Source organism: Nasonia vitripennis, chromosome 1 (genome assembly GCF_009193385.2).
Source record: "Nasonia vitripennis strain AsymCx chromosome 1, Nvit_psr_1.1, whole genome shotgun sequence".
Taxonomy (NCBI): Eukaryota; Metazoa; Arthropoda; class Insecta; order Hymenoptera; family Pteromalidae; genus Nasonia; species Nasonia vitripennis.
Window position 1 is genome coordinate 3,443,115 of NC_045757.1, and position 20,679 is coordinate 3,463,793.

At 48.5% G+C, this 20,679-nt stretch overlaps 4 protein-coding genes across 7 annotated transcripts; 1 reads left to right on the plus strand and 3 right to left on the minus strand.

Annotated features, from left to right (window-relative positions):
• Window position 1: 1 nt before the first annotated feature.
• On the minus strand, window positions 2-1,497 carry LOC100116946 (superoxide dismutase [Cu-Zn]). Its single transcript, XM_001608053.6, has 4 exons — window positions 874-1,497; window positions 701-791; window positions 418-605; window positions 2-336 (listed from the first exon to the last, which is right to left on the minus strand). Exons 1-4 carry the CDS (start codon window positions 934-936, stop codon window positions 226-228), a joined length of 453 nt encoding a protein of 150 aa, XP_001608103.1. The 5' UTR covers window positions 937-1,497; the 3' UTR covers window positions 2-225.
• LOC100123835 (L-allo-threonine aldolase) lies at window positions 52-5,616 on the minus strand. Its single transcript, XM_031922152.2, has 8 exons — window positions 5,530-5,616; window positions 2,974-3,210; window positions 2,782-2,899; window positions 2,628-2,711; window positions 874-2,404; window positions 701-791; window positions 418-605; window positions 52-336 (listed from the first exon to the last, which is right to left on the minus strand). Exons 2-5 carry the CDS (start codon window positions 3,028-3,030, stop codon window positions 1,518-1,520), a joined length of 1,146 nt encoding a protein of 381 aa, XP_031778012.1. The 5' UTR covers window positions 3,031-3,210; window positions 5,530-5,616; the 3' UTR covers window positions 52-336; window positions 418-605; window positions 701-791; window positions 874-1,517.
• On the plus strand, window positions 4,286-19,476 carry LOC100123838 (myosin heavy chain, non-muscle). 4 transcript variants are annotated; one of them, XM_031922143.2, is made up of 12 exons: window positions 4,286-5,429; window positions 8,471-8,627; window positions 8,700-8,818; window positions 9,795-9,818; window positions 10,537-10,569; window positions 10,913-11,005; window positions 11,099-11,261; window positions 11,559-12,895; window positions 12,981-15,989; window positions 16,063-16,589; window positions 16,803-16,883; window positions 17,254-19,476. In XM_031922143.2, exons 1-12 carry the CDS (start codon window positions 5,073-5,075, stop codon window positions 17,381-17,383), a joined length of 6,030 nt encoding a protein of 2,009 aa, XP_031778003.1. In that variant the 5' UTR covers window positions 4,286-5,072; the 3' UTR covers window positions 17,384-19,476. The 4 variants fall into 4 exon arrangements, with proteins under 4 accessions (XP_031778003.1, XP_031778005.1, XP_031778004.1 ...); XM_031922145.2 differs by lacking the exon at window positions 16,803-16,883; XM_031922144.2 differs by lacking the exon at window positions 10,537-10,569.
• On the minus strand, window positions 19,461-20,673 carry LOC100123841 (26S proteasome non-ATPase regulatory subunit 10). Its single transcript, XM_001607544.4, has 4 exons — window positions 20,453-20,673; window positions 20,266-20,364; window positions 19,826-20,114; window positions 19,461-19,760 (listed from the first exon to the last, which is right to left on the minus strand). The coding sequence occupies exons 1-4, from the start codon at window positions 20,576-20,578 to the stop codon at window positions 19,564-19,566; spliced, it is 711 nt and encodes a 236-aa protein (XP_001607594.1). The 5' UTR covers window positions 20,579-20,673; the 3' UTR covers window positions 19,461-19,563.
• Between the last annotated feature and the right edge of the window lie 6 nt (window positions 20,674-20,679).

A 20,679-nucleotide genomic window follows, 5' to 3' on the forward strand; every position in this document is an offset into this window, starting at 1 on the left:
CTTGAGTTTTTTCTCAATTCTTTAATCAAAATGAATTAACGAACCCAAATGTATAGGTACACATTTTGTATATCTTTAGAATATAAAGTAATAGTAATAGTACAACTTTTTCCTTAATAAAAATTGTGTTACAAGAGGAATGATTAATTTATACAACAACTACTTCAAGTAGTTAGATATGAAGATCTAAAGCTTTGTAATTTTTCACGTTTTACTGTAAGTAGTTCATGCCTTTGTGATGCCAATTACACCGCATGCCAAACGGCCTCCTGCATTGCCAGTGGTCTTGGAGAGTTCATGGCCACCTTTTCCCAAGTCATCAGGGTCAGCGTGAACCTGAAGCAAACAAATTTATCGAGTCACGACGCAAACTGAAAAACTTTAAGAGTGCCTAAATCAGCATATAATTAAACTCACCACAAGAGTTCTGCCAATGATGTTGTGCGCTCCCTGCAGCTGAATCTGTTTGTCGGTGATGCTGACTTTGGCAACACCATCTGAGTCAGCCTCAACATTACCCAGGTCGCCTACGTGACGAACAGAGTCAGTTGGGCCTCCGTGCTCCTTAGCCAGGGGATTGAAGTGAGGTCCGGCACTGGTGCAACCTTGAATAACGCAGGTGACACGACATAAAAAAAGTGTTACATAAATACTACATCGAATACGAATAATGTCGTTGCAATATTATATGTATACCGACCATTGGTGTTGTCGCCAAACTCGTGAATGTGGAATCCGTGCAGTCCCTGTTTCAAGCCGGACACTTGGCCGGTGACCTTGACCGCATCGCCCTATTCGTGTAAATAAATATACGCGTTACTCATAAGTGGTCTTAGAGAAGAGGAAAAGTAGTCTTCACAAGATTGGACTTACGTCTTGCTCGAAGAACAGGGTTCCCTTGCAGTCGCCCTGAAGAACGCACACGGCCTTGGTCATTTTTTCTGAATTTGCGTATCAAAGATGCCGGGAGGAAGAAGATGCAACTGCTCGGCGGCTAGATTGCGACTGCGTGTGATATCGGCGACGACTAATCAAACGGAAAGTTAAGGCTTCTTGTGCTGAATCACGATGTCGGTAGTCGGTTGGGTGCCGTGTGGAAACTGGCTGATTTGAGGCTTGTATATGAATAAAGATGGACTGGGGGGGTATATTAATGAGAATCGCGCAACGAGTTATTATGCCGGCAAGAAGACAAGTGACTGCAAGCGACATCGGTGTGCGGTGAGTGATAATTGATAAGGCTGCAGTTGTTGCATTATCGACGGATGGTATGTGTTCTTTTCGATCGTTTTATATGGAGCAACAGGTATGCGCCTGTATTCTGAGTTTTTGCGAGAACGGCTGAACTAACGTGAATTGTTTTCCAAGTATACTTAGTTCAACTCTCACTTATCTATCTGCTTATCATTTCATTGTCGTACGGAAGGGGAAATCAATAAACCACCAAAGGATTTCGATCAACAACAAAACTGTGTATATTAAAAAAAAAACAAAAAAAACAAAAAAACAATACAAAATCAGGATTCCCTTTGAACCTCGGCATCGATCTCCCGAATAACCAGGTTGATCTTTTTCACAGCATCGCGCACCATGTCGTCTGTGACCTCGTAGTAGATGACGAATCTGGCCAAGCAGTCAGTCAGAGCCATACCCCGAACGATGATCCTGTCGTCGGGTTCCTCGTCCCGCCACACCTCCTGCAGCCTCGTGACGAGTCTCGTAACCATGCCGGTCTTCGACTGCACCAGCACCATGTTCGTCGTCGAGATCCCCATGTCGACCTCGAAGTTCTCCGAGCCGATGGCGTTGACAGCCTCGGCTATCTCCCGAGCCCGACGATGATCCAGATGCAGAACCGGAAGCACCTCCACCAGCGCCTGCAGTCCAGCCGCGGCGAGAACGCCAACCTGACGCATGCCACCGCCCAGCACCTTCCTTGTCCTCCGGGCCTTGTGGATGAACTCCCGGCTGGCGCAGAGCAACGAGCCCACCGGTGCTCCCAGACCCTTGCTCAGACACACGCTCACCGAGTCGAAGCCCTGGGCCAGTTCCTGGACGCTCCTACCCGAGGCAGCCGCTGCGTTCCAGATCCTGGCGCCGTCCAGGTGAAGCTTCAGTCCGTGCCGACGGGCCAGCGCGATCAGCTGATCGACCCAGGCTTGGGGTAAGACGCGGCCCGTGATGGTGTTCTCGGCGCAGACCAGCTTGGAGACGGGCTCGTGCAGCCAGTTGCTCTTGAGCTTGCTCTCGAGCTTGCGCAGGGAGTAGGTGCCGTCGGGCTCGTTGGGTATCGGGCAGAGGCTCACCCCGCCGAGCTGAGCGGCGCCGCCTTGCTCGTGCAATACGATGTGCGAACTTTCGCCGCAGTAGGCCTCGCTGCCGCGCTCCTCGCAGTGGTTCAGTACTGCAGGGGATGAGATTTGTTATGGTCTCGTTAAATAGCTAATATCGGTCGTGCAATATAGCTAAAGCTATTTTGAAAAATGTTATCAAGCCTGCCACATCGCACATCGTTCTTATCTACATTTGTTATTTACAGTTTTAAAAAGAGGAAAGCACACGTGTCGCTTCAAATATCCGAAATGTCCAATAAACGAATATCCGAAAAATAAATCAATTTCACTGACCGGCAATCAAGTTGCTCATCGTTCCGGAAGTCACGAAAATCGCGGCTTCCTTGCCCAGCATCTTGGCGATCTTCTCCTCCAGCACTGCAATCAGCGTCATCCTCATTATCATCGACAATCTCTATAGACTATAACTCAATCAACATAAACGTACACTTGACAGTGGGATCGTCGCCAAACACGTCGTCTCCAACCTCCGCCTCGAACATGGCCTTCCTCATACCCGGCGATAATCGCGAGATCGTGTCGCTCCTCAGGTCGACTATCGACGCCTGTTTACGTGCGGAAAATGCAAAATATTGCTCCAATTTAATTTCCCACATATTACATTGTTGTATACACTCACGTTCTTTTCCTTCGCGTATTTCACCAAATCCACGGTAGACTTGACGCCGTACGCCATGACGCTGCTGTGCTTATGTACAATATCCTGTGCGTCAATCGTCGATCCGGACACTGATGGCCAGTGATGCGATTAGAAGCTCAAAGTGGTTCGGACTGCGCCTCTATTATGTAGTGTACACCACTGACTTGTACACGCACACGCCGCTGCCCACACTCGCGACTCACGTCTCCTACAAGCCTACAACGTTAAGCGTTGTACGTGTCTGTATGCGTATAATAATCGCGCTCTATGTCCATAATCCGCGCGTGAATTGATGAATCCGGACAACTATTAATCAGCGCCGATACATATCTCTGTAACTCGACTGTTCTTTGTCATAAATTATCGCGTCATCGTTTGCGCACTATATACACACACACACACACGTATCCAAGTGTAATGTCAACGGCGGGCTTTTGGAAAAAAATTTTGAATACTACAAAGTATAAGCAGTTGTTCTAACCGTCAGCGGCGGTTTAAAATTCAAGCCAACAGCTGCTGCTGCTGCGCCAGTCGATAAGTGTATATAACTATACGCTCGAGCGGCTCGAGATATCATATCAGTCCTAAGCTGGCCGCACACATCCGTCGGTGCGGCAGCTTTCTACAGCCTCGATTTTCGCACGCATAGCAAAAACGAAATCTCTCCGGAATTATAAAGAATCGAAAATAAACTCGCGATTACATCCCGACGCGGGTTTATTTATAAATCGTCGGATCGTGATTCAGAGTACACGTCCGACACCTCTAAGGTGTGCGAGTACATGCGTATATAAAGCGAGAGAGTATAGAGACCGATTTGGTGTCGCGCGGCACACACACACACACACGCTCGTTTACGTCATGCGCTATTCCCATCCTTTTTTTTCCGTTTTCGCGCGCGTTCAAGAACACCGGAGCAGCGACAAATAAGGTGCGAAAGATTTTTGCCCAAAAACGTTCGCCCCGCCGGCGCTCTCACTTATTCATCAAAACATCAACCATATGCAAGAACACGTACCCGTATAAGTATGCGTACGGCGTTTTTCGCGATTTTCTGGAACACACGCGCGCTAAGGATAGGTATATTGCGTTTTCGGAGCCGTGTGTATTTCTAGGTGTAACTACAGTTCGACCGTTGAGATGAGAGAGAGAGAGAGAGAGAGAGAGAGTAGATTTCGGATACGAACGTGCACACTGTCGCGAATGTGTACACGGTATATAGGTGTGTACAGCCGCGAGTAACCAATGGGGAGCCGGCGGCACGAGGCGCAGGCGCAGGACACGTCGCAGGTCGCGCAAAAGGGTAGCAGCAGTTCTCTCTGCGTCGTCTCTGCGGAAAAGCGCCGCTCGCTCAGGGTGTACTGTCCGCACCGGGAGGTCGTTGTCTCGCTCTGCAGTGCGTGTGTGTGTAGCTCATCATAACGTGCCGACATCGCGTGTACAATACAGTCCGGCATATACGAGTGTGTGCGAGAGAGAGAGAGGGAGATAGGGAATAGAGCGCGAGAGACGCGGCATGGCTGGTACAGTAGGTGCGTGCAGTAGCAGCAGCGCAGCAGCAGCAGCAGCAGCGACGAGGAAGACTACTCCAGTGGCGGCGGTGGCGGTAGCGAACAACGGCTGCTCTTGTTAGCCGAAGTCGAAGGAGGGCAGAAGCTGCGTCAACAACGTACACACAGAGAGAAAGAGACGGGGCGAGAGAGGAGCAGCGGCGGCGTAGTAGGGAAAAACCGACACGCCGGCGGTTTCAGCCTGTGTGCGAGAGAGCCTGTCGGTGTGCGAGTGTGTGCGGTACCTGCTTCTCGCGACTGCGAGGACTGAGGAGAGCAACAGTAGTCCGCGAGCGGACGCCAGTCGAGAGGGACACACTCGGAGAGGAGCGAGCTCGTGGTGTGTTGTACACAACACCGGAGAGATACAAAGAGAGACGATAGAGAGACTATTATCGGAGCGTGTGATTGTGCGAACGCGAGTTGCGAGTATATAAGAAGAGGAGGAACGAGAAAGAGAGAGAGAGAGAGAGTGTGTGTTGCCGAAAGATCGTCGTCGCATATAAAGAGAGAAGATAGGGGGTTAAGATGGCGGACGCTGACTCGAGGGTGGACCGCTCGGACCCGGAGCTGCGAATCCTCTCGGTGGACAGGAACAGCTTCAACGACCCGGCCACGCAGGCGGAATGGACGCAGAAGAAGCTCGTCTGGGTGCCGTCGGAGCAGCAGGGCTTCGTCGCGGCGAGCATCAAGGGAGAGCGCGGCGACGAGGTCGAGGTCGAGATCGTCGAGACCGGCAAGCGCGTACTCGTCGCCAAGGACGACATACAGAAGATGAACCCGCCGAAATTCGACAAGGCCGAGGACATGGCAGAGCTAACCTGCCTGAACGAGGCCTCGGTACTGCACAACCTCAAGGACCGCTACTACTCCGGTCTCATCTACGTGAGTAAACTCTCTCCTCCTCCTTATATCATCGGCTACATTTTCCCCCCCATTGAAATTAAGCCACACGCGGTGAGGCTCGCGGTAAACAAAGATATACCGTCGTCTATGCAGCCACACAAGCCGCGCAACAGGTTAGGATCCTTCTCTCGGCCGCCGTGTGTGTGTGTGTGTATGCGCGATGCTGACGCAGGCCCGATTCGGGCGTTTCCTTGAGACGCTTATCAGCCCCGGCGGCGCACTTTCTCTCGCTCGCTCCCTCGCCCGCGAAAAGCTCCTCCGCCCAAGAGACGAGGCCCACGTAAATAAATAAGCGTCGATCGCGCCGAGCGATGCCGTCCGTCACTCGCGGAAAATGCATATATATGCATATAAAACGAGAGTGCGCGAGAGACGGAAAGAGAGCTCCGCGATACATTCGTTTGAATGGCTAATTCGACGTGGACCCGAGGCAGGAGAGCAGTGTGAGTCATTCAGCGCGATACCGGCTGATTCAGCCCGCAGTATGTGTATGCGTGTGCGAGCGAGAGAGAGAGAGAGAGAGAGAGAGGCAGGATAAAAAAAGCGTCGGCGGCGGCGTGCCGCCATCTTTCTAGTCGTTGCCCCCCGAGAGAATTTCGCTGGCGCTGCAGAGCCGCCGCCGCTATGTGGTACCTTATACTTCGCGGAAAAAATTGCGCGCGATTTTCCCTCTATTATGTTTTTTTTAACGCGCTCGCGCTTTTTCTTCATTTTTGTTTGAAAAAGACGGAGCGAGTGAAAGAAAAACGTCGCTGTTATCATCGCTCTCTCGCGAGCGTATAGTCTTATCGGCTGACTCAACGGTCTAAGCGCTGCTCGCTCGCGCGCTAAAATTAAAAACTCGCCGCATCAGCTCGATATCGGCCTGTTTACCTAAGCTCGCGGTATGCCGTATACGTGTGTGTGTGTGTGTGTGTATATAAGTATATACGTACAGCGAATAATTCGCCTCGTCGATTTGGCAACGCGAAAAAGGAGAGAAAAAAAACGTTCGTTGCGCAACTCGGCTCCGGAGCCGTACAAGGCGCGGCTTTGACCGGTGCGCGCTCGGACATAGCGGGGAATAAAAAATCGGGAAAATTGGCCACGTGCGAGAGAGAAAGGTCGCGCTCGCGCGGTGACATCACGCGCAATCGGAGCAGCACATCCTTTTTCGCGGCGGCGGCGGCGGCGGCGAAGAAGAAATCCTTCGCGGCCCCGAAATCTCGATAATTCGACACATTCGGATTCGAGCTGTGTAATGCGCCTCGCTCTCTCGCCTCTGCTGTGTATACTATGTCGAAAGCCGTCTCGCCCGCCAAATATGGCATAAAAAAGAGCGGGCCCCTCTCTTCTCTCTCTCTCTCTCTCTCTCCCGCGACTATATAGTGCGTCACTCTCGGCGCCTTCTCTCTCACTGTATATGTATATACATGTATACTTACGCGCGCGCGCGCGCGCGATGGTTTCTCTTTCGGAGCTGAGCAGCTCGCGCACTTGTTAATTATTTCGAGTCGCGAAAGGGACGCGCGTAATGAAAGATAGAGGTATACGAGTATTATGTGCTGAGTACACGTAACGCGAGGTGGAGGTGTGAGATAAGCGGCGCCGCAAAGACGCATCCTTAAAAGGACTCCGCGTCCTTAACCCGCTTCTGGCCGAGTTTATGCACTCGGTAAGGAGTATCACACACAGACACACTTGCGCGTACGTAAGGTAAAAGCAGCGCCGCGCGAAACCAGGGGCCTTTTATGGGCAACCCATATTCGCCCGAGATTCGGCCTCGCCTACTTCTTTCGCGCTTATGGGGATAAAACACGCGACGTTTGAAATTCGCGCCTTTTTTTTTCACACACGACTCTCGCGATTATGTTCACGCGCCGTGCTGTACGTAAAAGAGATGTTGTGTCCGCGTATGGAGGAATGTTAAGATTCAGGAGGGCAGGTCGACGACACGCGAGGGAGAGAGAGAGAGAGAGAGAGAACAATGCGGAGACCGGTTTTTCTCTCGCGGGAGAACTTGCTCTTCTCTTTTTCTGTACGTGTGTGTATGTATACACCTATATGCATATACAGCTGCACACACACACACACACACACGTCGACGCCGTCGCCCTCAAAACAACGATGGGGGAGGTGTGTATACGGTTTATCAGCCCTGCGGTGACCTTGCCGGGAGTCGTATATTTTTTTCGTGGAAAATTTTTCGAAAACCTCGAAGGCGAAGCGAGAAAGAGAACGTCGTGCACTGCTGACCGCGGTGTTATGAGTAATCGAAGAAATTTTGATGATGTCTCTTTTCTGGATCGAGCATTACTCATGCGGGACGTCTGTGTGTGAAGAGCCTCTCGTTTTTTTAGCTTAGCTTGGACTTCCTTTCTCCGGAATTTTATACAATTTTTCGAGTCACGCTCTTCTACACGCTTGATATCGGAATCGAAAGAGTGTAAATAATGAGCTGCTTGCGCAGAGACAAAGAGATTTTCGCTTGTTTTGATAGCTGCCAAGGAGCCTTTGATGAATAAGCGGAATAACGGCGTTATGTGATTCTGGGCCTCCTGCCAGAATTATCATCCGCGCAGCGTCTATTATTCCTCGGGAATATCGCGCGGGAAATTCAAATGTCTCACTAATTTACGAAAGCGAAAATTTCCACCACAGGGCAACGTTCGTATTACACATCCTCGCGGGACTCCTTTCCGCTCGAGCGCCGAGCAGCACTGCATCGTCCTCCGCTGACGTCACCGGCTCGGCATTTCGTGCAGCCGCACACACACACACACACACGCTCATGCACACGATCTCTACGACTCCTCTTCGATGCTCTCTTTTTTCCGCGTAATCCTTCGCGGTGCATCACTCGGAATTAGACTTTATAAATAAACCGCTCGCTCGCTATTGACCCACTAACTCGTCCGGCAATTCATTTTACCGCGATAAATACGAGCCATCGATCTCTTGCCCGTTGAAGGACGTAGAGCCTTTTTATATGTTTCTGTATGTGTGCACAATGATGATGACGAATTTTGGAATGTTTGCAGACATACTCCGGCCTCTTCTGCGTCGTGGTGAATCCGTACAAGAAGCTGCCTATCTACACGGAAAAAATTATGGAGAGGTACAAAGGCATCAAGAGACACGAGGTACCGCCCCACGTGTTCGCCATCACCGACACTGCCTACCGTTCCATGTTGCAAGGTAAGCCATTGTCATTGTCGTCGTCGTGTTATAAATATACATGCTAATAACGGACGATCATTGTTTTCGCAGATCGAGAGGACCAGTCGATACTCTGCACGGGTGAGTCGGGTGCCGGAAAGACCGAGAACACGAAGAAAGTCATCCAGTACCTGGCCTACGTCGCGGCTTCCAAACCGAAATCCAACGCGGTGAGTCTCTTCGCGAGCACACGCATATATGACGTCCTTGACGAACCGCGTACGCTTGGAAAATTGTTGAGCCGAGTGTGCACTCTCTCGATGCCTAAAGTGAAGATCCGCTCGGCGCTAAATATTTCTTTTATGGTTATGATTATCGCGGCTTTCTTAATGAATTCATTGAGCCGAGAGACCGACGTGCTGGACTCTTGATTGAATCGCGAAGGGAATGAGGCATCGAGTGGATCTTCTTTTTTTTTTTTTTTTTTTTTGAATTATCGATGATTCGATTCGACCTCTTCCTAAAGAAAAAACCTTACTCTACCTTTACAGCCTTGTGTATAAAGTAAGGGCGCGACGATCGCCCGTGTTGTACATAAAAAAAAAAGAAACCCAGGTTGTAAGTAAACGAGGGCTCGGGAGAACGAGTATTATGCAACGAGCAAAAAGGTGTTTGCACTCTGCGCACATTGTAGTGTTACACGATTGAACTAGAACAATTAGAGGTTGCCAGCACCAAACATGTACTATATTTTATAGCGTCCGACTAATATGTAGAAGCACACGTGTTCGGTGGACTTCGGCGAGCAAGTCGTTCGCGGAACGATACATAGATATATAATACACTCTGCAGAATCTAAACGCTCTCTACGCGGAGCGCGCGCGCGCGCGCGAAAAAGTACAATCAGTGTAAACAAGCGAGAGAGCGTTAAGTTTCGAAGTGACAGCTGCGCGTGCAAAGCGATCGTCGATTGGCGTCTGTCGATCAATCGTTAATTCGCTCTATTGATTTCGATTGTTACGCGACGCCGGCTATTTTCGTAGTAGGCGCTGCGAAAATTCTCCGTAAGTGCACGTACAACCATGTACACATTAGCGAAGAAGACACTCTGATGTGCCCTCGAGGCTTTTGTGCGGACAAAGTCTCCTAATGTCGTTTTGTTGCTGTTTCTGTTTCTCGGTGCTGATCGACCCGGGCCTCTTCTAGTCTCCCAGTCCGGCGTTAATAATAGTAAGTCCAACACACTATCCTTGAACCGAGGAGGTGAACTCCTTTTGTTTGCTTTTATTTTTATATTTTTTTTTGTTTCTTAAAATCACACATCTGTCAAATAGCTTTGTCATACTCAACTTTTGCATTTATACATGTAACTCATACATATAATACAGATAGAGAAAAAGTATTCTGCAATAACACTAACCACGGCATTACAGCCACGCTTTTGGGACTCTCATCGTTATCACCGTCACAATCATCTTTTTCCTAATAAGTAGATCTGTTCGTGCAACGTTTGATTGTTGTATTACGTTGAATATTTCACTTAGCGACTATAATTAAATAAGACGACTGTATAGGCCGTCAGCGATATAAATATAACACGAACGAAAGTTAGGGCTAATGAAAAAGTCATTTGAAAATAGCCTTTGAGCAATCGAAGCCCATTTACTGTGGCTGGCGGCACTCTTGTATATACACCGACTGACGCAAGCAATTCTCACTCACGCACATACACGCACCTACAGATAAACGCACACCAAGACCGATTATTAATCTCGATATTTTCGCCTTTTCCGCTGCCTACTGCCTACTGTGCGCGTGTCTCTGTCTAACTCCGCCTGTCTCTAACCGCCTAACTCGCACATACTGTACATCTACTAAAAACTCCGAAACTCCTTTGCGCCTCGGCATCTGCCAATTAATAACCACGACGACAACACTGCCACTACAGAGCAACTCTGGGACTGGTTTGGATAAATTTGCGGTAATTAACATGCCATCATCGTATTGCTGTCGTTTCTTTGTACATAGAAATATCACGAGAAAGTGTACGAATAGTTGAAAAAAAGACGATCACGACGGCGAGAAACACTGCATGAGGTCTTGGTTAATTATTTTATTTTCCCCCTCTTTTCGCCCCATAATAACAACAACTTTTGCCATCATTAATCGCATATAATATAATTATATTTTACCGCATTCCGTTGAACGTGTCATTCGGTGCACTTGTCGCTTGCAAGAAGAATTTCACAGTCGAACGACTTTGATGTTATATGTATGATATTATTTCTCGAAATCGGTGACTAATGCTACGATTCTGATCACAGGGAGAACTCGAGCAGCAACTTCTTCAGGCGAATCCAATCCTCGAGGCCTTCGGTAACGCCAAGACCGTCAAGAACGACAACTCATCGAGATTTGTAATTAAAATTTGAATACATATGCCGTTTATCGGCGCTTGGAATTCCGCCTAGTGTGAGAACCGCTTGATTAAAATTATCAAATTTTTCAAGGGCAAATTCATCAGAATCAACTTCGACGCTTCCGGCTACATAGCCGGGGCGAACATCGAGACATATCTGTTGGAGAAATCTCGAGCCATCCGTCAGGCTAAGGATGAGAGGACGTTTCACATATTCTATCAACTGCTGTCCGGTGCATCGCCGGAACAGAAAAGTGAGTGATTCTTTTGTGTGCGATGTACATGCAAATGTTTCGCGGTTAAACTTGTTTTTCTAAGTAGAGACACGTTCTTTGAACTAGAGAAAACGTGCCTCCGGTAAATATTGCCTCAACGCTGCTTCGAGTGCTGACAGTGTATAATTAGTTTTAATTGATGTGTGTCGTAGCCAAACAATGTAGTAATTTTCTGTCTCTTCAAGTCTATCTCAATCTTTTTCATTAAAGTCCGAATAAAAAAATTCCCACGATATTGCGGTTACATATATAACGTATAACGTACCGTGATTGCAGAGGAATACATCCTGGAAGACCCCAAGCTGTACCCGTTCTTGTCGTGCGGCGCGCTCCCGGTGCCGGGCGTGGACGATGCTGCCGAGTTCGCCTCGACCGTCAAGGCCATGCACATTATGGGCATGACCAACGAAGACTTCTCCTCGATCTTCCGTATCGTCTCCGCTGTCATGCTCTTCGGTTCGATGCAGTTCCGTCAGGAGCGCAACAGCGACCAGGCTACTCTTCCCGACAACACCGTCGCCCAGAAGATTTCACACTTGCTCGGTCTCAACGTTACCGAGATGACCAAGGCCTTCCTCAAGCCACGCATCAAGGTCGGCAGAGACTTCGTCACCAAGGCTCAGACCAAGGAGCAAGTGGAGTTCGCCGTTGAGGCTATCTCCAAGGCCTGCTACGAGCGTATGTTCCGCTGGTTGGTGAACCGTATCAACCGCTCGCTCGACCGTACTAAGCGCCAGGGCGCCAGCTTCATTGGTATCCTCGATATGGCTGGTTTCGAAATCTTCGAGCTCAACTCGTTCGAGCAGCTGTGCATCAACTACACAAATGAGAAGCTCCAGCAGTTGTTCAACCACACTATGTTCATCCTCGAACAAGAGGAATACCAGCGCGAGGGCATCGAATGGAAGTTCATCGACTTTGGGCTCGATCTTCAGCCGACCATAGACCTCATCGACAAGCCCATGGGTATCATGGCACTGCTCGACGAGGAGTGTTGGTTCCCCAAAGCCACCGACAAGACCTTTGTCGAGAAGCTCGTCGGCGCGCACCACGTGCATCCCAAGTTCATGAAGACCGATTTCCGCGGTGTCGCCGACTTTGCTATCATCCATTACGCCGGCAAGGTTGACTACTCGGCTGACAAGTGGCTTATGAAGAACATGGACCCACTCAACGAAAACGTTGTCAGTCTACTGCAGGCCTCGCAGGATGCGTTCGTCTGCCACATCTGGAAAGACGCGGAGATCGTTGGCATGGCCCAGCAAGCTCTCACGGACACGCAATTCGGTGCCAGGACCCGCAAGGGAATGTTCCGTACCGTGTCGCAGTTGTACAAAGAACAGCTGGCCAAGCTCATGGTTACGCTTCGCAACACCAACCCGAACTTCGTGAGGTGTATCATTCCCAATCATGAGAAACGCGCTGGCAAGATCGATGCTCCTCTCGTTCTCGATCAGCTCAGGTGTAACGGTGTACTGGAGGGTATCAGAATTTGCAGGCAGGGCTTCCCCAACAGGATTCCTTTCCAGGAGTTCAGACAGCGGTACGAGCTGCTCACACCCAATGTCATACCCAAGGGATTCATGGATGGAAAGAAGGCTTGCGAAAACATGGTTCGTTGTCATTAAATTAAAATATTTATTATTTTTTGCTACTTTGCTGACGATTTATTTGCTAAAACGCCTTTACGTCTTACAGATTCAATCTCTGGAACTGGATCCCAACTTATACAGGGTCGGACAATCTAAGATCTTCTTCAGAGCTGGAGTTCTGGCTCATCTGGAAGAGGAGAGAGATTACAAGATCACAGATCTGATAGTCAACTTCCAAGCGTTCTGCCGTGGATTCCTGGCCAGACGCAACTATCAGAAACGTTTGCAGCAGCTTAACGCTATCCGTATCATTCAAAGAAATTGCGCCGCTTATCTGAAGCTTCGCAACTGGCAATGGTGGCGTCTGTACACCAAGGTTAAGCCTCTGCTGGAGGTGACCAAGCAGGAGGAAAAGCTCACCCAGAAAGAAGACGAGTTGAAGCAAGTGCGCGACAAGCTAGAAATGCAATTGCACTCAGCTCAAGAGTACGAACGCAAATATCAACAGGCAATCGAGGAAAAGACAATGTTGGCCGAGCAGCTCCAAGCTGAGGTGGAACTGTGCGCTGAGGCTGAGGAAATGCGCGCCAGGCTGTCGGCCAGAAAGCAGGAGCTTGAAGAAATCTTGCACGATCTGGAAGCCAGAATCGAAGAGGAGGAAGAGCGCACCACTGCCCTGATGGCGGAAAAGAAGAAGCTCCAATTGAATATCAGCGATCTGGAAGAGCAACTGGAAGAGGAAGAAACCACCAGACAGAAGTTGCAACTTGAGAAGGTCCACTGCGACGCCAAAATCAAGAAGTTGGAGGAAGACATTGCCTTATCCGACGATACGAACCAGAAGCTGCTGAAGGAAAAGAAACTCCTGGAGGAAAGAGCCAACGACTTGTCCCAGGCTTTGGCAGAAGAGGAGGAGAAAGCCAAGCACTTGGCCAAGCTGAAGACAAAACACGAGGCGACGATCGCGGACCTCGAGGAGAGATTGCTTAAGGACCACCAGCAGCGCCAGGAGGTTGACAGATCCAAGAGGAAAGTCGAGACCGAGGTATCGGATCTGAAGGAGCAACTGGCCGAAAAGAAGGCTCAGCTCGAGGAACTGCAGTTGCTGATGGGCAAGCGTGAGGAAGAACTCACGCAGGCGCTAACCAAGATCGATGAGGAGAGCGCGATCAAGGCCCAGTCTCAGAAGGCTCTGCGCGAGCTCGAATCCCAGCTTGTAGAGTTGCAAGAGGACCTCGAAGCCGAGAAAATCGCCCGCAGCAAGGCGGAGAAACTCAAGCGCGACTTAAACGAGGAATTGGAGGCCTTGAAGAACGAACTGCTCGACTCGCTCGACTCGACAGCTGCTCAGCAGGAACTACGAAGCAAGCGAGAACAAGAATTAGCCACTCTGAAGAAGAACCTCGAGGAGGAGACTTCGCTGCACGAGGCGACGTTGCAGGACATGCGCCACAAACACACCCAGGAGTTGACGACCATAAACGAACAGATGGACGCTCTGAAGAAGACCAAGGCCGCGTTGGAAAAGGCAAAGGGCGCTCTCGAGACTGAGAATGCAGAGCTGACAACAGAGCTGCGTTCGGTGAGTGCGAGCAGACAAGAGTCCGACCGCAGGCGTAAGCAAGCTGAACAGCAACTCGTGGAGGTCAACGCCAAGCTCATGGAAGTCGAAGCCGCAAGGCAGGAGCTCGCCGAGAAGGTGGCCAAGCTTCAGGCCGAGGCCGAGAATGTATCTCAGCAGCTGGAGACGGCCGAGTTGAAGGCTTCCGCGGCAATGAAGGCATCCGCCACCTGCGAAGGCCAATTCACCGAACTTCAGCAACAACTCGAGGAGGAAACCAAGCAGAAGCTTGCGCTGAGCTCGAAACTCCGCGCCCTCGAGAGTGAAAAGGAGACCCTGCGCGATCAGCTCGACGAAGAGGAGGAGGCCAAACGCGCGCTCGAGAAGCAAGTACTGGCTCTCAACACTCAGTACACCGAGGCCAAGAAGCGTGCCGACGAGGAAAGCGAAAACGCTGCAGCTCTGGAGGAGGCGAGAAAGCGCCTTGTAAAGGACATCGAGGCTCTGCAGCGTCAAGTCGAGGAACTCCAGGCAGCGAACGAGAAGCTTGACAAGTCAAAGAAAAAGATCCAGGCCGAGCTTGAGGACAGCACAATCGAACTGGACCTGCAACGCGCCAAGGTTATTGAACTAGAAAAGAAGCAGAAGAACTTTGACAAGGTTCTCATGGAAGAAAAGGCCATATCCATGCAGTACGCCGAGTTGCGCGATGCTGCGGAGCGTGAAGCTCGCGAGAAGGAGACCAAGGTGTTGTCTTTGACTCGCGAACTCGACGAGATGAACGACAAGGTCGAAGAGCTGGAGCGCGGACGCAAGAGCTTGCAGGCCGAACTCGACGAGCTCGTCAACAATCAAGGTACTGCTGACAAAAACGTGCACGAGCTCGAGAAAGCTAAGCGTCTGCTCGAGTCCAAGATCTCAGAACAGCAGGCCCAGGTTGAAGAGCTCGAAGATGAACTGCAGTGTACTGAGGACGCCAAACTCAGACTCGAGGTCAACATGCAGGCCATGAGAGCGCAATTCGAGCGTGAGCTCCAGGCTAAGGAAGAGCAGGCTGAGGAGAAGCGTCGCGGACTTGTCAAACAGCTGAGAGATCTGGAAGCTGAACTAGAAGACGAGAGGAAGCAGAGATCTGCAGCCATAGCCCAACGCAAGAAGATCGAGGCCGACTACAAGGATATGGAGCAGCAACTCGAGATGCACAACAAAGTCAAAGAAGACGCCCTTAAGCAGCTCAAGAAGCTGCAGACTCAGATCAAAGACTGCACCCGAGAAACAGAGGAGGCTAGAGCCGCACGGGACGAACTTGCCGCTGCTTCGAAGGAAGTCGAACGAAAGGTTAAGGGTCTGGAAGCCGACGTGATGCAATTGACTGAGGACTTGACGAGTAGCGAGAGAGCTCGCCGTGTTGCAGAGACCGAGCGTGATGAGCTGCAGGAGGAGCTGAACAACAATGCGAACAAGGGCACGATCCTGCTCGACGAGAAGCGCCGACTAGACGCGAGAATCGCCACCCTGGAAGAAGAGCTCGAGGAAGAACAATCCTCCAACGAGGTTCGTATTTACGTTTATTTCACTCTTGTAGTGCGATCAAACAAGTTTTTCTGATGTATTTTACTCTTTTTAGGTTCTTATGGATCGTGCACGAAAGGCGCAGTTGGCCATCGAACAGCTCACCACAGACTTACAGACTGAGCGCTCGGCCACGCAAAAATTGGAATCTCACCGGTCTCTTCTGGAGCGACAGAACAAGGAGCTCAAAGCCAAGTTGGCCGAGCTTGAGACGGCACAGCGAGCCAAGTCCAAGGCTACCATCCAGGCGCTCGAGAGCAAGATCAATAACCTCGAAGAGCAAGTGGACACAGAGACGAAGGAGAGGTTCGCGCAGCAGAAGGTCAACAGGAAGCTAGACAAGAAGGTGAAGGAGCTGGTGCTCCAGGTCGAGGACGAGAGAAGGAATGCCGAGCAGTACAAGGAACAGGTGGAGAAGGTCAACGGTAGAATGAAGAGCCTGAAGAGACAGCTCGACGAGGCCGAGGAAGAGATCAGCAGGCACAAGGCATCCAAGCGAAAGCAACAGAGAGATCTGGAAGATATGATGGAACAGAACGAGGTGCTCAATAGAGAAGTTGGCAATCTGAAAAACAAACTGAGGTAAGCACGCAGTCGTTAAAGTTTCTTTCCTTCTCTTTTAAAACGGAAAGCGAGGTCTACCTTGCTATATTTCAAACTATATCTGCCTTGCTTTCACTTGTTTACTTTAAAAAATGAAGAAAAAAAACAATCAGAGAAAAATGTTTAAGTCTGATATACTGTCATTTTGCCTCTTCATATCTTCTGTTTATCTCTCGTCGGCGACCGCTGCAGCGAGTTAGATACAAAGTCATCTAGCAGGCCGTTGGGCTCCACTTATCGTGGCCGCTGGAAGGACGAGATTATTCTGAACGTGTAGGTATTGCGTGAAAACGAGCGCGGGTGAATGCGGCATTAGTTAAAAAGAACATCCATTCCTCGCACACGTTCCTCTGTTTTACAAAATTCATAGATGAGCCCCAGGCCGATTTTCTCTGCGTAAAGCATGGAGCGCAGACAGGCCCATGAAACAATGCATCGAAGAATTTTCTCACTAACTTTTTTCCCCATGAGAGTGAATTAACCCTTGTATATAGCATTTTTGACTCGACTATTCTGTTTACGTGATGAATTTTCGAGTCGTAACCCAATCTTTCACGATATCGATGAAAGTTATTTGATTTTTAATTATTCCGACCATACGTATGAAAGCCTTATCCTAATACTTTTATTTGGTGGTTCGTAGGCGCGGTGGTCAACCAATCGGTGGATTGGGATCGGCGAGACTGAAACGTACTTCCATGCAGACCGGAGGCTCGGGCGACGACTCAACCACGCAGGACGAGAGCATAGATGGCGAGGAAAACGCGAATTGATACAGTGCGAGACAATCTCGAGAAATCGACGAGGACGACACGCGAAATAACGCATAATATAAAACAATATATAAGTATATATCGTCCAGAGTCCGGAATTCGAAAGGAAAGAACACTGGCTTCCAGGGTAAATGATAGACAGGCAAAGATAAGCGAGAGACAGATACAGTCGCATTTTTTAGTGCGATTAGTACGCAAATCCCTTGCGAAACTGTCTGGGCAAAGGAAAAAAAGAACAACAAGATGACCGAGACGTCTAGGGAAGTAATGATCGATGCTGATTTATACAATCTTTGTTATTCTTGTTCCCTCCCCCGTATACTAGGAGTACATAATATTTAAAGATTATGCGTATACACTAGTTTCTTGAGATGCCATCGCACGAATGCAAATGTGAACGTCTTGAGCGTACAAGAGTTCGCGATCGGGAAGTAAGGAAAGAAAGTTTAATGATCATGTACATAAATTTACAACCATACCGAAAGAGGAAATTGAGAGACCGTAGAACGGTTTATGATGTATGAGGACACGCGGTTCTGATGCGCGCGCGAAGCTAAACAAAAAACGAATGGAGGTTCTTGCTACTAGCAATAAAAAAAAAAGTTTATAAACCTGTAACACTCTTAGATAGTTGTAAGCCATTATTATTATCATTATTATTATTATATTATTGTATTATTGTATTATTATAATTACTATTACGTTTTTACATTGCGATCAGCATCATTCGTATGGACTTTGTGTTACGAAAATGATGAAGTTGTTTCAACGATAGATCCGAAATTCTGAGAGATAAAATCCACTTCAGAGAGCAGAAGACAATGTAGAGAAGCTGCGTTACGGGGTCGCTTTCATTTTAAAGGACTCGCTATGTGACTTTTCGGCCTTTTGGTGCTTTTACACATTTCGCTTGATGAGCATTTATAAAATAAATGAAAATCATGATTAATGTTGCTTCCTGCTTACGTACAATTAATTTACCTTCGCGCGTATTATTCGAGCAACTAAAGTTACTTAACGCTACTACTCTCGCGTTGTACTTAAGCTTCTTTTAGTTTGATCACTCACGCGTTGTACCTTTAAAATGGAACGCGTGTTTTCTTGGTTTTTTTTTACACATGACGGGAGGAAAAATTTTTAAGTAAAAAGAGCGGAAGCCTTTTGTTCACGACCGTAACTTTGAAAAAAAAAATTACAGAAAAACTGCGTCCGGCATACATGGACTTTATATACACGGACTTTCGATAAAAAAAAATGCGTAAACTGCCGGTAGGAGAAAGAAAGAGAGAGGAGGTTCTCGAAACGTCAATTCTCGCACGTTCGATTTTATATGAGCATTTTACGAAATTCTTTGTATTTAAAAGCATTTACAATATTTATACAGCCTATATTAAGAGGAAAAAACGAAGCCGAAACTAATAAGAATTGAATAGACTAACTTGAAAGACTAGTATATTTTTTGATGATACTAATGCACGACGCATAAGTCGATGAGTGTTTAAGATATAGACATTAGACAGTGCGCAGTACGATAACCGTAACCTTATTATCCAATGTAACTAGGGCCTTATTATGATTAACAGGAATTGTTTGTAACGTTGCAGGACCGTCGGATTCGAAAGCCTCTGAAAGTGTCGTTACACACTAATTTTGTATATATACATACGAGTAAATTTACGCGGGTGCGCTCAGTTGGTTAAAGCACGCGTCGCTGTAGCAGCCAGTATATACACGCTCGTTGATTCTAGCTTTTTAGCTCCATTTTTAATTGCCACAAGTCAGTACCGGCAGATCCGATTTATTATTTCCTTCTACGTACACATATTATTAATTTTACTCTGGTGGCGAAAGACGAAGTGAGTGGCATTTTTTTCGTTTCAAAGAAACCATTATATAAAAGAAAATATAACGCATGCAATTAAAATATGAAATATTAATAGATTCGGAAAAATGTGAGTGAGTTTTGATACCTTTTATATCGATCAAACACACAGGCGATGGCTTGCGCGCGCTGATCATACAGTTAATTGGATCTTGCATATACAAAAGAAGATATAATAATAAAGTACAGAACCAATTAGTTTAAAAAAAAAGTGTTGCGTTTATTTTAAGACACCTGTTACACATGACCTTCCGATCGTATCACAGAGAACGAGCTTACGAGTTACCTTTGTTATCGCTTAATTGTTGCTTCGGCTTTCCGCAATTTCCAGCAACTCCTTAGCCAAGCCGCGAGTGCAATAGTCGAGAGGACATTTCTCCTCCTTGTTCTTCGTGTGTAAATCGGCACCGTTAGTTACCAAGATCTTGGCTTCCTCCTGACGGTCTTCCTCGCACGCTAAGTGCAGTGCAGTGCAGCCGTAACAGTCTCTTTGATCTGTGCGACAACGATACGATCATATTAACGACTCCAAGTCTTAAGTAAAGAAAAGTTAGGCCTACCGATGTTTAAATGCTCCCCACTCTCAACGAGCAGTTTGACGATCTCCAGGTTGCCTTTGGAAGCGGCTCTGTGCAGTGGCGTAGCGCCTCTCTTATCAGCGATGTTAATGCTCGCCTCCTTCTCAAGAAGATTCGCGCAAATGGATTTGTAATTCTTGGACGAGGCGTACTGCAACGCGGAGTGGCCTTCGCTAGTCTTGGCATTTATGTCCGCGCCCTCCTTGAGCAAGATGTTCACGACCTTCTCCCGTCCCGCGGATGCTGCGAGTATCAGCGGTGTCATCTCCATCTAGCGAATGAAATAGTGGACGTTATTCGTAAATTCGCGCCGATTGTAGCCGCGCGTACCACGTGACCGGCTACGTGCGCTTTGTGTTGTGTTTGTATGCTGTGTCATACTCGGGTGTTCGTGCACAGAATTCTCAATGAGATTAACTTACGTCGTCTCTGGGATCCACGGGTACGCCGAGCGACAGCAGGTGACAGAGCACATCGTCGTGGCCTCCCAAAGCTGCCCAGTGGAGCAATGTTCTTTGATTCTGTAGGCGGTTTCGTTATATAGGTTAGAACTTTCAAGCGCTCCAGAACGGATGTCGTAACGCGCTTTTTTCCAATTTTACTACGTACCTCGTCCGTCTGGGTTTTCAGCTTCTCGTTCTGGGCTAAGAGCGGTTTGAGGGTGTTGATGTGGCCATGATAGGCCATATCAAAGGGCTTGGATTTATCGCTGCCGCCGGTTCGCGTCGTCGCCATTTTCACCGTTTGTTTTTCCGTTCACCAAACTCCAAAGCGCGATTGTCGTCTGCGCATATAAGGGGGGGGGGTCACTCGGCGGAGGCATTCGAGCTATACTG